The sequence below is a fragment of the Glycine soja genome, chromosome 13, assembly GCF_004193775.1.
Source record: "Glycine soja cultivar W05 chromosome 13, ASM419377v2, whole genome shotgun sequence".
Taxonomy (NCBI): Eukaryota; Viridiplantae; Streptophyta; class Magnoliopsida; order Fabales; family Fabaceae; genus Glycine; species Glycine soja.
In genome coordinates, this window is record NC_041014.1 from 22,201,384 (window position 1) to 22,218,083 (window position 16,700).

Below are 16,700 nucleotides of genomic sequence, written 5' to 3' on the forward strand. Positions count from 1 at the left end.
ACATTTGTGTATACACAGCAGACAAGGTAGGGCCTCTGATTAGAAACTGGGGAAGTCAACATATATGGTAGGAAGATATGATCAAGCATAATAGCATGAATCCAAACCTACTTTTTGACACCGTAGTAGAAAAATTAATAAAAGAAAGTGATAAACCTAATCTCCACAGATGAATGATATGAGACACCATGGCCACTTGGTTGACCAAAACACCATCCCCCAATGACCGACCCTTTTGATCATGTAAAAAGATTAAAAATGAAAAAGAAAACTCATAATTTTATTTAATGCCAAAACATGAGAAAACTGATTAATATATTGAAGGGGATCATAGGATGTCATTTGAGTCCTTGTACATGCCATCATTGCCAAGGTCCTTGTAAATCTTGCATTTCATTAAAGACATGAGCAATTGAGGGTCAGTAATCAATTGTTCAAACGGTGCAACCAACCAATTACAGAGTTGGGATGTTACTCACCAACCAAGCTTTGGTACAACCTGTGCCACGTACTATACGAAGATTATAAATGCGTTGCAAGAGCATGTGAAAGCTCCATCCCATTATATATAGCTTAAGCCAAGGACCACATACCAGCCATATACATGGCTGCCTATACATATATGATTCCTTTGGCATTTTGTTGCCAAAAAATGGGTCCATACTTGAGCAACTTGGTCTATGACTGGTTTTTTTCACTGTTGTGTTTTTTTTTTTTATGAAATTGATACAAAGTTGTCCCTTTTAAAAATAGTGATTAATCCTAGTCGAAAATACAAGTTATTATCATTTGGTTAAGGATATACTTAAGATTGAAATTTTAGATGAGTTGACTAAGAGATACAAGTGACTACCACTTATATCAACTAATGTTATGCTTGTATATCTGTATTTTTTTATTTCTTGGACTAATTTTTTTGTTTTGAAATATGGGATAAAACTAAAGAGAAAGAGAGGGAGGAGCAGGATTATGCCTAGAAATTTTTGAGATCTTGAACAGATTTTATACTTGAGTCATATTCGAATTTATAATTCATCAGTTTAGTTTTATTTTTATTCTTCTGACCTTTTGGATTTTATAATTATTAATTAAAGTTCAATAATTAAGCAATTTTAGCATCTCATTCAATGCTACGTAGTATATTCAATCACTGTTTTTGTAAGATAGTTGATCTCAAATTATTTGGGAAAAAATTTAAATAATTTATATATATATATATATATATATATATATATATATATATGTAAAATAACGGTTAAAGAATAGAATAAGTACAATCAGTATGTAAACCAAAATAAACATTCTCTTTATTATTGTTATAGATCAATTTAGCTTATAATATTATAATAATCACCACAACATGATATGCTGAGAGGTCAATGCATGCCGCGAAGTAATTTATGTCATTTGACGGGTCTAAAATGTGAGGTTAAATAACTATTTATGCCATAGAATTTTAATAAATTTAGAAAGAAAATAAAGGTTATTCTTTTAAAATGTTCTGTTTTTTTTTATGTAAATGATAATAACAATGAAATTAAAACTTTATACAAACTATTTAAATCTCTGATTACTAGCTCAACTTTCATGGATTAAAAATGTTTTTTACTAACTAGTATTTATTGTAAGAAAAAATTAACCAAAAGGTAACCATGTCGTGAGTAATGTTTTGTTTTTTTTGGCCAATAATTTGGACACCTCTTTGTCAAAGTTAGTTATATTTTTTCATTTAAAACATTTAGGGAGAGAAAATGACACGCCAGGTAACAAAAGTTTTTGAACTCAAAGAATTGAACATTTAGAGATATATACTTATATTTATCTCTCATCTCAAGGAGATCAGATGAGCTGAAATTTAAACCTACGATCTTTCTGGTATGAGACTCTGTCTTATTTTACTCATCTAATTTTTGTGATTAAAAAAACAAATACCCCTTAAATACACATGTTTTTTAAAATTTTAAAACACAATTGTATACGACTAATTACTTAAACTCAATATTGTTTACAATTGTTTGGCACTTCAATTTTGCCTTATTCTGCACCAATAAAAATAATTTTTTTTAGCAGGGTGATTAAGATATTGTATCTCCCCTTTTAAAAAATTTATTTTTAATAAATTTTACCTTTCAGTTTGGCGTACAATTATTAAGGCTAACATTTATATGATTTGACATGTGAAAATAATTGGAATAGTATCAGATCAAGTTTGCTAGAACAATCCAATATTAAGTGAAAGGAATTTAGACATAAAAAACAAAATAATTATTAGTTGGTACAGCAGGGCACCTTGGCTGTGGGCACTGGGCAGTCCTGGTTGCTCAGAAGAAAGGTCGAGTCTGCACTTCAATTCTGTGGTGTAGGAGATAAATTGAACAGAAAGATATAAAAGAGGGATATATATATATATATATATATATAAATTTCTGCAAAATAATATAAATATTACTGTTAGACCCTTTACGTCAAACAATATTTTATCAGAGAGGATAGTATTTTATGTGTAAAAAAAATAATCACATAAAAATATTAATTTTACAAATATAATTTTTATTTTATATAATTAAAAATAAAAATTGTTAATTTTTCTACATTACAATTCTTGTTATCTGTTGTACTAGTATAGCAACAGTTCTCAACATATATAAGCCGAAATATTATACAATATTCGATTATTTGGTAAGATTAGTTAATAAGTTAACCAATAAAATGACACAAAAAGAGATCTTTAGTTATTTGAGATAAAAATAAATTTTAAATAGACTAACGAAGATAAAAATGAGGAAAAAATATCTTAGTTTTTTAAACAAGTTAAAGTAACTTATGAAAATAAATTAAAAATTACTAAAATAATTTAGTTCATATATCTCTCTCGAAAAAAAGTTAGTTCAGATATTAAAGTAAATTATAAACTACTAAATATGGCCGCATACTAAACAAACTAATAAAGGATAAGGTCTTAGAATTTTATTCGTCAATAAAATTTGTAACGGATAGAAGATGAATAGTTAAATGAATAATTACGAATTATGATTAAAGTACTTTTTAAAAATGTTTCAGTTATTTTAATTTTTTTAGTATATATATATATATATATATATATATATATATATATATATATATATATATCCACTTAATAGATATATGTATGAATATGGAAGCAAGCACAAGGTGAATTTTTATCTGACAGGATGAGTAGCAGAAAACTATTATTCATACCTGCCTCGATCCTTTCATTCCCATCGATCGCTCACTCTAAGTAGCAATATATGTTTAGAGACTTTTATTTGAAATAAAAAAAATGATTTTGGTGAAAATAATATTGTTTGAATATTTCAATAGATTAAAAATGAAGATACAATGAAAAAAAACTAGATTATTTTTTATTCATAAAAATTAAATTTGAGTATCACATCAAGTCGCATACAACCAACTCAGTTATACATTTTCAAGAGATTGACAATTTAACTATGAATTAGTGAAATGGTTATGTTGCCAAGAAAATTTAAGATAGTTATGGAATAAGAACTCAAATTTTTAAGAAATTTATGTCTTATTTGTATATATTATATGATCTTTCTATATAATTTGAAATTTTATATACTTTTATGTTAACTTAATCTAAAATACTATATTATATATATATATATATATATATATATATATATATATATTTAACTATCACTTATTTGATCAGAATAAAATTAGTGAATCATCTAGGTGTGTGCAATATAAAACATATAAAATAAAACATTAAATATTTAAGATGTTTTTTAGAAAACATTATAAAAGAGGCACACAAAAATAATTTAGGTATGTTACACGATTTATATTAAGAATAAATGACATATAAAATTATAATAATTATCTGAATAATTGATTAAAAATAATCTTGATTTAAAATTTAAAGAATAAAAGTTAATTAAAACGTCCTTTAAAAAAATTAAAACGTGACATGTAATATTAATTATTTAAGACAAAATAGATTAAGTAATCAAGTCGTTACAAAGAAAGTAACGTTGTAAAAATTGCAGTGATCCTTAAATTTAATCTCATTCCATATATTGTTAACGTGTCATGCTATCGAATTAATATTCCAAAGAATAAAGTAAACTTTTCCTTACCTATTTTATGAATATCCGTACATTCCATGGTTCACGTGTTCACGTGCGTATGATTTTATTTTTTCTTCTGAAAGTGATTCTTATTTCTTATTCCTGCTTTTTATGGCTTATACCCGAGTAATGTAAAGTTACAATATACAAATCTGAACTCCTAGAAGCAGCTCCTTTCTTAAGACAACTTTGTCCCACGTTGCGTTAAAAAAATAATTATTATATCAATGTTTTCAAAGTTATCTTTTCAACTTTTTTATTTTCCCTTCAAATAGATTGAAAAAAAAAGAAGATAAATTTCAGAAAAATCTTTCTTACTTTTTCTCTCCCTATATCCTAACATATAAGAAAGATACAAATACAATGTCACTCATATGTTTTTATCAATTTTTAATAAAGAGAAACAAAAATTAGGATTCACTTTTTCTATTTGCACTGTGATTTGTAGAAACAATTAGACGGGCTAAATTACCGAGAATGAAATAATTATATAATTATTAAAATATGAAAATTACTAAGAAAACTTATGTTCTAAAAAGATGTATTTAATGCAAAATTTAGAAGCTATATATTTACAATCCTGACAAAATGAATTTTGACTATAAAGTAACAGCGATTAAAAGAATGATTAGCAACTTAATGTGACAATCTTATAACTTTTCCTCACACTTCTTCCTCATGATCAAAGGAAAATTACTTAACACACCAATGTATTTGCTTCCGTGCATTCCAACTGCATTAGGCCCAATGGACAGAGGTCCAATGGATTTTATAGGCCCAAAATTGTAAGTAGCGAAGAGGCCCATGGAAGGATGCTTGATAATGTCATGGCATAACGCTTACAGCGCAAGAAAGCATACATACACATCAAATCCCAAACGCAGGACCCAAGCTTCTCAATCTCATCTAATCCGTTTCGTCGCAATTAACATTTATTAGATTCTGTTGATTAAGGCATCATGAGTTTCATCTTTGGAAAGAGGAAAACTCCCGCAGGTTCTTTTGTTCCCTCCTATAATTCAACTATTTCATTACATTCATTCAGAAAAATAAAATAAAAAATTCTAATTTTTTCGTGTTTTTTCTTTCGATTCTGTTGCTTAAATTTTACTTATGTCATTAAAGTTTGCATCTAATATTTTAACATTTTCTTCGGCATAATATCAAGTTTGCTCAAGTTACTCGTCAATTTTATTCATGTGTGAGTACAATGTATTTTTTGACAGCATGAAAAGTAACACGTTGAGGAGTTGTGTTGTAATTTTTGTATCTGTCACAATCAGAATTTTACTGAGCTATTTTCTATATGGCATATTGCCCATTTTATGCAAATGATGAACACCTTTACATAACCTTCATTGTGTACACTTTTAGGTTGACATGATGGTATTCAATGTAATGTTCATATACTGATGCACTCTCTGTTGATATCATTGTACGTGATTGTAATAAAGCTGTGGCTTTCAGAACTTTTGCGGGAAAATAAGAGAATGCTGGACAAATCAGTTAGAGAAATAGAATGAGAGAGACAAGATTTGCAGTCACAGGAGAAGAAACTGATTTTGGAGATAAAGAAAAGTGCCAAACAAGGCCAGATGGTATGGTGATCGTGTTTTGAACTTTTGCTACTATTTGTTGCCTTGTTTGCTTTAGCTTTTGGTTAGAGCACTCCCTATGCTAGCTTAGCTGTTCTTTATTGCATATCTATAATACCCTCCTCTGCCCCCTAAGGTGGAGGGTGAATTTGAGTTTTCTGTTCATCTGTTTTTTCATTAGTCACAGAGGGTATGCTGATGTTGGCTGTTCACTTCTGTTCATATACTTTCTATTTTCACGTACTCACTTTGCTGTGTATGTTACCAACAATATGTGTGGTTGTAAAAGTTGTTCTCCATGTGTTATAATAACAAACACGAACACTGGTATTCACATCAACGACGGGGATTAAACTTCTGTGGTTGTTGCTTACTCTTCAAACAACTGCTTTCCTAATGCTGTTGCAAGCTCAAAAGTCAAAGTATCCACACTTAGCTTCCAAAATGACATCTGTGTATTAAAAAGTTGAAGAGTGAGCCTCAATTCCTTGAGAAAAGCAATGGATGAGAATTGGGAAGTGTTCAAGTTAACATTGCTGTGTTTGATACTAGTTCTATTCTCATCATTCAATAAGTGTGCTCTTTAATTTTCACTTATTTAATGCGTGTTTGATTTGACGTTGATTAATTGATTCTAAGCCTAAAATTAATTTTGGATACATTTCAACATGTTTGATTTCACATTGGAGAAGAATTTATAATTAATTATGGGTTAAAGCAACTTTGAATAACTTCTGCGCGTTGGATCCAAAGTTTTATATTAAAATTTATTCCTAATTTGATTTTATAATAAAACATCCAAACATAAACCCATCACTTCAAAATCAATTTTAACCCAAATTAATTCCATTCAAAATTAATTTTTCCAACGTACATCCAAACACGCACTTAAACGACTTACAAGCAAATAAAATTGTCATTTTATTACAGCGGCTCTCCACTTGTCTCTTTGTCTTTGGGATGTATCGGAAATTACCATAATGATAAAATGTGAAATTTAACCACATGTGATTCTTGCGGGTGATTGAAACTGGTTTACACATGATAATCTCTTTTCCATTTTGGATATATGCACGCTGTTTAATTCTAGTAATGTAGTTTGGTAAATGTTTTGACCAATGAACTGATTTCTATGGCAAACCTGATTTTGTCAGCAATTCACATCTATGCTTATAATTCTTGATATATGCTTTGCTGATGCCATATTTTATTTCATGTAACGTTTTCCAGGGGGCTGTTAAAGTGATGGCAAAAGATCTTGTTAGAACAAGGCATCAGATTGAAAAGTTTTATAAGCTCAAATCACAGCTCCAGGGTGTATCCCTCAGAATTCAAATATGTGCATGATGGTGTATCTGATCTGTTGGTTTGTTGTAGCATATGATCAATTATATGATTCTTCTAGTTATCATTTTCCTTGGAAACTGATTGGCAGCTATCATTGAATTGCTACAAAAATTTGATCAAAACTATTGCCTTTACTGAGTATATGAATGCTAAAAGCTGGTTTCTAATTTATCACAATTGTTCAGACTTTGAAATCAACACAAGCAATGGGTGAGGCAATGAAAGGTGTGACTAAGGCAATGGGACATATGAATAGGCAGATGAACTTGTCATCATTGCAGAAAATCTTACAAGAATTTGAGACACAGAATGAGAGGATGGAATTGATTACAGAGGTGACGAGAGACGCAATAGATGATGCTTTGGAAGGGGATGAGGAAGAAGAAGAAACAGAAGACCTAGTGAACCAGGTTCTTGATGAGATTGGAATTGACTAAAAGCAAGAGGTATGTATATTAATCCCTTGCTCGTTGCACTTCTTTTTTCAGCTGAAAGCTGTATGTATATGAACTAGTCACCTAACCAGTTCTGATTTGGTATGCAGCTTTTGAATGCACCATCAAATGCTGTTGCTGCCTCAGCTACAAAGACTAAGGTGCCTCAAGTTGGAACTGTTGGGAAGGATGCTGCTGCGATAGATAGCTATTTACAGGCAAGGTTATGCAATTTAAGAAAAATGCAATCTTCATTCTGATATAGGGACTCCAGTTTTACTGGGAAAACTGGAGCTCATTTGTAACATGCAGTGTAACCGTGTAAGTAATGAGCTGTAGAATTCATGATTACGAACAAATTGGATTTTTTTTTTTTTTTTTAATTTGCCTGTTCTTTGTCACTGTTGATTCCCTAAGCTGTGTGTCCTTTTTGGTTACATTTATGGGGCAGAGTATTTTTCTTAAGACTTTGGTAAGTTGTACAAACTCTTCTGATGTTCTAAACTATATGCTTGAATAATGCTTTGTCGAAACAATTTGTATGTGTCAAACTAGTACATTCGCGTAGATATGGAGTAATGTGTTTTTTGTGTGTGTGTATGTTCAATCAAGTCCTGCATATCATGTTCTAAACTAATGCTTGAAACTTGAATAATGCTTTGTCGGAACAAGTTGTGTAATAAACTAGTACATTGTAGATATGTAGAAATGTGTTTTGGTTTTGTGTGTGTGCGCGCAATCAAATCCAGCATATCATCATCATTTTCATGATACTTGTACTCTCCATGTGTTAGATCATTTTGTTGCCTTTAAATTAACTAATATTCAAACATGGTTTATCAAGAACGCTTGATTATTTTGTTCTACTTTTACATTTTGTAGCTAATTAATAATATTGAGAACGTAAGTTAGAAATGTTATCAGTCCATTAATCTATTTATATAAATTGTCAAGCAATAATTGAGTTCTTAATTTGTTAGTGTATTAACTAAATTTACTGCTGGAGAAATGGTGTACCAAAAGCATTTTCGTAATGTAGGTGTGTCCTACTGTCTTCTGATGTGAGTACGAGTAGATGTCTTAATCATGGTTGTCGTTATCTTTTGCGTTTCAAGGCTTTCTTTCTGTAGCAGTAACCTGCTATTTATGTTCAGTTACTTGTCCTTCGTCAAATTTTCAAGTGAGTTTTACATTTTTTTTATTTTAATTTAAACATTTTTTCTCTTTTCTCTTTTAATTTTTTCTCATCTCTCCAACCAAATCATTCCTAACAAAAGGAATTTGTAGGTTTCAATTTTCATTTTTTAATAATATTTTGTACTTTTTGTCATATTTTTTCAACTAAAAAATTTCCCAAAAATTTATTAATGAATTTCACAATAATGTTTCAATATTTTATATTTTATTATTCATCTTATTTTTAACTTAATATACTATTTGATTGTCAATTGTTAAATGAAAGATTTACTTTAAAATTTGAAATACATAAAAATATAATACAATTGTCATACAATGAGTTTTAATCATATAATAATTTTAATATGAAAAGAGATGCACCGCCACAGGTACTGTATGAGATGTGGTCATACACCATTGAAAGATGCAAACGGTGACAGATGCAAATAGAGAGATGATTGTATTAGCAACATTCATATACTGTGTTTACATATCAGCAATTAATTCAAAATAATATTATTATATTTTAAAATTTAATGTTTATACATCAATGATTTTACATATTATTTAATTATAAATTATTATTTAAATTATTTTAAAAAATAATAAATTATTTATATATAATAAATTGTCATCGAATAATTCTATAAAAAGAATTTAACCCCTTTTCTCTTTATCTTATCCTAAAAACAATATACCACATGATCTCACACTTCCATAAGAGGATCGGTTGTTTCACAAAGCAATTCAAAGTATAAGTAAGTCGTATGAATTATTCTTCAATAACATAGAATATTATTTTATTATTTTAAAGGATAGAGGAGCTTCATTTGTTGGATTATAAATGTGAGATAAAATTTTATATCGAAAACAAAATTAAACATCATAGAAGTGAAAAAAAGACTCATAAACCTCACTTTTAAGATTTTGAATTAAAGTATGTTGTTAAATTTTTTTATATAATTACTCATGATTTATTAGTATAAATCTGTCTCATTTTTACTTACCATTGTCCTAAGAATGCCTTGTTTTTATTCAGTGTGACAAACAAAATTTTAAGGATACAAGACAATTTACATTTGACGTGCTATTCATAGAATAAATGTATAAACCTCGCAATGCTTCAGGTAAGCATAACCAAATTTTCTTTTGCAGATAATAATAATAATAATTTAAAATTTTACATAATTTGGCTTTCTTTCTGATTCCTGACTAGGTAATTTTAGTACCCAAGGCTTGTGCCCTTCGGATTTTACTACATCTCAAATTGTCTCTTGTTTTTCTTTTTTCAAGGGATAAACGCGATGATTTAAAGTTTAAATACACCTCAAAAGCTACAATCCAACAAACAAGAATGATATCGTACCAATCAGAATCGATGGACAAAGCCAGCCAGATAATAAATATAACAGAAAAATAGAAGAAAAAAAAAACACAACACAACAAAGAGAGAGAGAGGTATGGAGACGTGTTGAATCAAATGAATGGCCTATGTTCAACCAATGGATTGCAGAATATCAAAAAAGAGAAAAATGACCTTAATTTAGTTTAAGCCGAAAAATGAAAAATATAACTAGAATAAGAAATAAGAGGTGGAAATTTTTTTTCAGAATTTAATTTCCCTCGTAATAAAATTATTGAAAGATGTGACAAGTTATAATTAAATGAGGACAAAATTCCTTTTAAACTGAGTTTATTTATAAAGTGAATGGTAATCTTAATATGTTAAAATTCAAATTAGATGGTATATATTATTCTTTAATGCTCACTCATCTTAGACAGAAATAGTAGTATGCTGTATTTTAGAAGAAGAAAATCTGTATATTAGATGATAGCAGTATAATTTCACAATAATAGTAAAGAATCAAAATCAAAGTCTTTAAGTATTATTAAATATAGTTTGAGGTCCGTATTAAGGTATGATTATGAATGAATAAATTTAGCAGTAACAAAAATTTAAAGTGAGGAGTGACCTCTTTTGTTACGTAACATCAGAAACAAGGTATCCAAAGTTGGCTGCTTTAGCTCTCTATCTCTCTCTCTCACTCACTCACTCTGTTCCTTATGGAGAAAGTTGTGAAGGACTGAGTGGTCGCAATTCCACGCAACCGTAGGTCCCACATCTCCCATAAATCACATTCATACGGAGACGCCACCACCGGATTCCAGCAACTCCGGACCAGAATGGAAACGGTGGTAGAATTGCCCAACAGGTGTTCGACAAATTGGACAATCGAAATGGGAGTAGAGCCACATGTCTATGCATGGTGCGTGGAACCAGTGCTTGCACCGTGGCAGCTTCCTCACTTCTTCCCCTTCTTCAAAACCCGATAAGCAAACTGGGCATTCATCATCATAATCATAATCACCATCTCCACTTCCTTCTTTTGCTGCTTCTTTCTTGTACTTGAAGCTTGAGAGCAAGTTGAAGTTGTTCCTTTGGCAGTTCTCAATTCTACTACTTTCCATCGCCACCTCCACCAACCCATTTGCCCCTTCAGCCTGTGATTGCATATGGCGCCTTCTACTTCGCTTGATGATGACGAAGTTGTATAGGGCTAATGCCATGGCTGCAACCCCCACCACTACTAACCCATAGTATAGCATGGTTGTGCTGGACTTATCCGAGGAAGAGAGTGAAGGAGGGGGTGACACTATGAAGGGGCCTTGGAAATCACCCATTTCTGGTTTTTTTTTTTTTCCGGGGGGGGAGGAAATTAAGACAAGGACAAACTTGGGTCGGCGAATAATCAGAATATGTTGTTGACAACTAGACATCAATCAAAGTAAATCTCATCTATTAGCTAGGGTATGGCTGATACAATTGTAGACATTACTTTTTTTATCAAATTAAATTATTGCAAAGTGGTTAATCTAAATGCCGTGGTGGTTATTGAAGAAGAGAAAATGATATATTATTTTTCAAGATATCAAAATATTTCGTGGAACAATATTTATTCTATTGTTTTGGGAGATGAGAGAAGATGAGGAATGCAGTAAACATATAATATAAATGACTACAGAGATAGTGAACAGAGATGAGCGAGAACCACCAGAAGTCTAGATAAGTCTGCTGTCCCTCTTGAACCTTTTCCCCCGTTGCCTGCGGGTATGGTAATACTCTGTATAGTTACTACTATATGTATTCGGTTTTGTATCCATTGAGAAAGCAGAATTGTATTTTATTCACCAGTGAACTAGGCTACCGTTCTACTAGTTTCCTCCTTGTAATGTCTATTTCCAACATTGTGATAAATATAAGGAAGAGAATTTTCTGTTCTTTCTTTCGTTTCCTTTCCTTTTTTATCTTTTCGTTTTCTATTTCCTTTTTGTTAAGGGACATTGAGTGTAAAAAAGTGCTTTAGGCCCTCAAGATGTGGAATTACAAAGATAACATAAGAGGGCATGTACTTTATTTTCCACATCATTTTTTGGTCAACGAAACTTTCACAGAATTCAATCCTACTCAATTTTTGTATAATTATTATGGACTCTCGCACTTCGTAATTTGATTTCCACATCTTACCATAATTGGAAAATAATCATGTTTCTATTCTTCTAAATATCAAATGATAGATAATTCTGGTATTGCCCTAACCCTAAATCAACCTCTTTTTTTTTCTTAAAATTCAAATACACCCATCCCCTCGTAACACAACATTCACTTGATCCTCCCTACTGCACAGTCACGAGTCTCTTCTCATCCGTTCATCTTCACCATTCTATAGATCATCTTCTTGGTGGTGTTGCCTCCCACTATTGTTGTCACCATGAGTATCCCTATCTCTCCAAATCATCGCGACAATACACCTCAATCAAACTAATCACAACAACCAAGGAAGAGCTTAGTCAAAACAAAATGGAGGATGGTGTATGAAGAAAAAAAAAACAACAAAAGAAAAAGAAGTAAACAGGAGTAAGATTGGAATTTTAATAATTATGATGTGGTAGAAGAAGTTTTGTTGGGTGCTGGAAAAAAAAAAATCCTAAAAATTAGGGGGCATAACACCTAAATTTCAGCCCAAAAAGAGTGGAACATACGGTCAAAATCCAACCAACGACGGACTAAAACACAAAGTCTTTTACTTCTTGGACCCCTTTTTTGCTTTCTGCACCAGAGTAGTTATTCCGTAGTATGATTTTTTATATTCCACAATAACTGTTCTGAAATAAGTTTTCAGATTAATTATCCTATTTTAAAAACCTATTCTAGAATAACTATTTCGAACTATTTGGGAATATGACTAACACTTTTCATATTCCAGGACAATCCTTTAGATTTAAAGCTCTTCTGAGTTTCCATTCTTCCTCAAGTATGAAGTTATTGTCTAAATTCTCAATACCACCGATAGGCCTAATTGAGAATTACTGTCTAGGTAAAGAACCATCTTATCTAGGTAAAGTTGAGATCAAACTACCATCTCCCCAACCCCAAGCATAACGGTTACCACTCCCTTTGTGCCCCCCGACATTTATAAGCATTCAACCTACATAGAAATTGCACCATGGCTTTTGTAAACGTATGGAGGTTGAACAGTTGCTCGGAAATTCTGCAGACTACAACCTGTAATTTGAGTTGGCCGATGAAAATTATTACCCTGGACGACTTCTCGGTTCTCCATATTGTTTTTAGGCAATGTTCCTGAGTTGCTAAGTCAAACTCCACTACCCCACTACCACAACAATCCATAACACGTCTCAATAATTTCAATTGTAATTTTGAAAAAAAAAATATAATTATTAACAAATTTAATGTTATTAACTAAATTAACTACTATTATATAAATATAAATGTATATGTATTAAATGAGTCCTGTATTAAAACAACATGAAAGGATCAAGCACAACGCAATCTACAGAAAATCAAAAGAAATAATTATGAATGTATGTTTGATTAATTGTAATATTTTACCAAAAATTATAATTCCAGTCATTCCATTAATTGATACAAGGGTTCAAATAAATGAAGAACATTTAATTTATAATAATTAGGGTGTTGGACGTATGTTTCATTTGGACCTACAGTTTTGGCCCATATGGAGATTTTCTCTTTTATTTAGTAACTTTGGATTTTGAGAATACATGTACACTATCACATGAACGTATTGGTAGACCGTTCGTCATTATCGATGGGCACGAAGCTCTCAAAAGTGTGATTAAACTGTCCAAAACCATTTATTGATACTGATGAAGCTACTCGATAGAAGTAGCATAGGATTTTGGACTGTTATCTCTCGTTATTATTATAATTAAAAATCTTACCCAGAACCTAGCCAATAGAGTCCTTGGGGCTGTTAATTCTCGTTATAACTAAGGTATCGCCGACCCAGTGATAATATTACTACTTTATTAGTCATTCCGAATTACAGACACTAATAGCAAGTTAACTTGGTACAAATTTATATTATTATTAATAATTAGTTGTTTAGGTTTTGAATATTTAAGCAAGCATTCACTAGCAATTAGACACATAAAGAGATTGTGATGTACTTTTCTGAAGGGAAAATAAAATTACGGATAAGTTTCGTTACCTGTTGGCAGGTGAAACTTCAATGAGACATGATCTTTTGCACCAAACTATCCAATATAGAATCACTGAAACGCAACTTTGCAACGTTAACGGGTCACCTAACTAAAGTGATGTCAACATTGTAAAGTTGATTTTCTTAAAGTATGCAATTTTCAAAAGTGTGTATGAGTGTCTTTCTGAAGCCACGACCCAATGGAGTTTGGTTTTATAAAAGGCATGAGAGAGAGGGAATAAAAGGATGATCGCATATTAAAAATTATCGTCAAATTATTAAAAAGTGTCATTAGGCCATAATTAAACATTTCCGGCATGGGGCGTGGATTATTATAGTTTGATTGCTGTAATTGGGTCCAACCAATGATGGAGATATCTACAAGTTCCATTATTATTATAAAAAAAAAATAGCTTTCATTGGGAAAACTAGAGTTGAGCTCCTTTCCAATCTATTTGCTGGAAATGCAAGGAACAAAGGGAAAGAAAAGCAAAAGTAGATTCCCCCCGCACATGTTATGTACTACACAATGTCTAATTTGTCTTGGCCTGGTTAGGGTTTTTATATGAGATATTCTAGCCCTTGATCATTTTCTCAAATATAGCATACTTGTCATTTGACACTGCTCAATATAAGTACTAGCTAGGGATTATTTTTCTTCTGTTGGCTTAATCCGGTTGATAATGCTTAACATATTTGAATATTCCAATATATTGCTATAGTAACAATTTCTCCCTCACTTGGTCATGAATCAGCATTTCATCCTTAGAAATGTTTATTTTTCACATAAATTTCTCACAACTTTTACAACGAGGAAACCGAAGAAAAAGGAAAGAGAATTATGAGATAAAATGAAGAGTGTGATAAAGAGATAGCGAAATGATAATAATAATAAAAACTTGTGAAAAATTATTATTATTATTATTATTATATAAACGTTATTCTAGTATCTTTGCTATATAAATGGATAATGAATTACATAAGAACCCATTAGTTCATGACTTCACAATTTGCCATAAGAATTCCACATCTTCATGGACCTCTATAAGAAAGTAACTCTTGCAGACATATTTTCTACAAAGATGTTGTTTCTACAAAAATGTCACATTGTATTTTACAATCTTGAGAGTTGAGAGTAACTACAGCATCTTGTGCGTGAAGCTTTATAATTGTATATGTAATAGAAGAATTAATATGTGACGGTCCAAAAAAGCCCCTGAGGTCATGGACAAATGATAGTCTAACAATTATCACCCTTAAGAAATGATGGTCTAACAATAATAGTTAGGTCTGAGTGAGTTAATTATGAATAGAGAATATTGACAAAGGTATGAATCTACCCAGGAGGAGGAAAAGGTCCACTCCTTCAAAATGCAAAATCTGAACCAGAAAGAAACAGGCCATCGTCAGCAATCACTCATGTGGGCCTCCTCTTCTAAGATCAGGAAATTAGGCTGCCACAAAAATGGGTCCACCAATAAAGACAGATATCTGCGCAATCAGGGAGAGTGAGAGAGAAATAAACCAGGGATAGGGAATTATCAAGTATCAATTAGAAATGTGTCATATGGGACATCTATCTATAATCTATAATAAGAGAATAAAAAGTAGGTTTGAGAAAACTGGAAAGTAAAAAGGAACGAACCTGAGTAGGAAAGGATAAGCATGGAGAAGTTCAGTTTCATCCCAAAAGAGAACCTTTGGGTCCCTTGTCATGTTGTTGGGGGTCACTATTTACACATATCTGCTTATGAGGACTGTAGTGTTTTGTTTTAAGCTGAGATATAGAATAGTACAATACTACTTTTAATTTCCCAGCCAATACCAGCCATTGGGCATAATAAAATAAAATTTTAAAAAAAATTAGTCAAAAGCTCCTCTCATCGCTTATCTGAGATTCTGTTCTTGTGGTGGCGTGTGATGGGGAACTAAAAAATATTTTATCTTATATTCTAAAGCTGCTTTCTTCCATCTGTTTCAGAGCATCTTCACACATATGTATGCAGTTTTCAGTTCTCAGTTGTCACTCCCACAGGGAAACACATGAACAGGAAAACCAGGTGTAGTTTTCTTGGTAAGGAAACTCTGGCTACATGGGCATAGGCCAAAAACAGTATGTGCAACCCCTTCTAACTGTCAGTTCTTAGCTAAAGTAAGAGCTAGCTGGGAACAACATTTTGGTTCAAGATATAAAGAGAATAAAGGTATTATATTATGAGTTTCCATCAAAACTGTCTTTAGCCCCTTTTGACAAGCAGAAACTCAAGAAAAGTTTATCAAAGCTAAAAGCTCTTATCTCTTGTAACACCTAATCATATCATAGAAAAAAACATTTAAACAAGAAAAGGTCCATCTCATGTTCAAATCCAAAGGGAAAAACAATCACGTTGAATAGGAAAGAAAAATGGGTGGTTCTCATTTACCTTTAGAAAGACAGCAGCATGATTAAGTTAGCACACAAGCATGTTACATTACTATTAGATCCACAGTCACAAGGTTATTATAATAATA

General features: G+C 31.3%; 1 protein-coding gene and 1 pseudogene across 1 annotated transcript; one reads left to right on the forward strand and one right to left on the reverse strand.

Annotated features, from left to right (window-relative positions):
* Positions 1-5,074: 5,074 nt before the first annotated feature.
* On the forward strand, positions 5,075-7,977 carry LOC114381058 (annotated as a pseudogene).
* A 2,829-nt stretch (positions 7,978-10,806) lies between these two features.
* LOC114381707 (RING-H2 finger protein ATL52-like) lies at positions 10,807-11,349 on the reverse strand. The gene has a single exon (XM_028340934.1). It carries the CDS (start codon positions 11,347-11,349, stop codon positions 10,807-10,809), a length of 543 nt encoding a protein of 180 aa, XP_028196735.1.
* Positions 11,350-16,700: the final 5,351 nt, after the last annotated feature.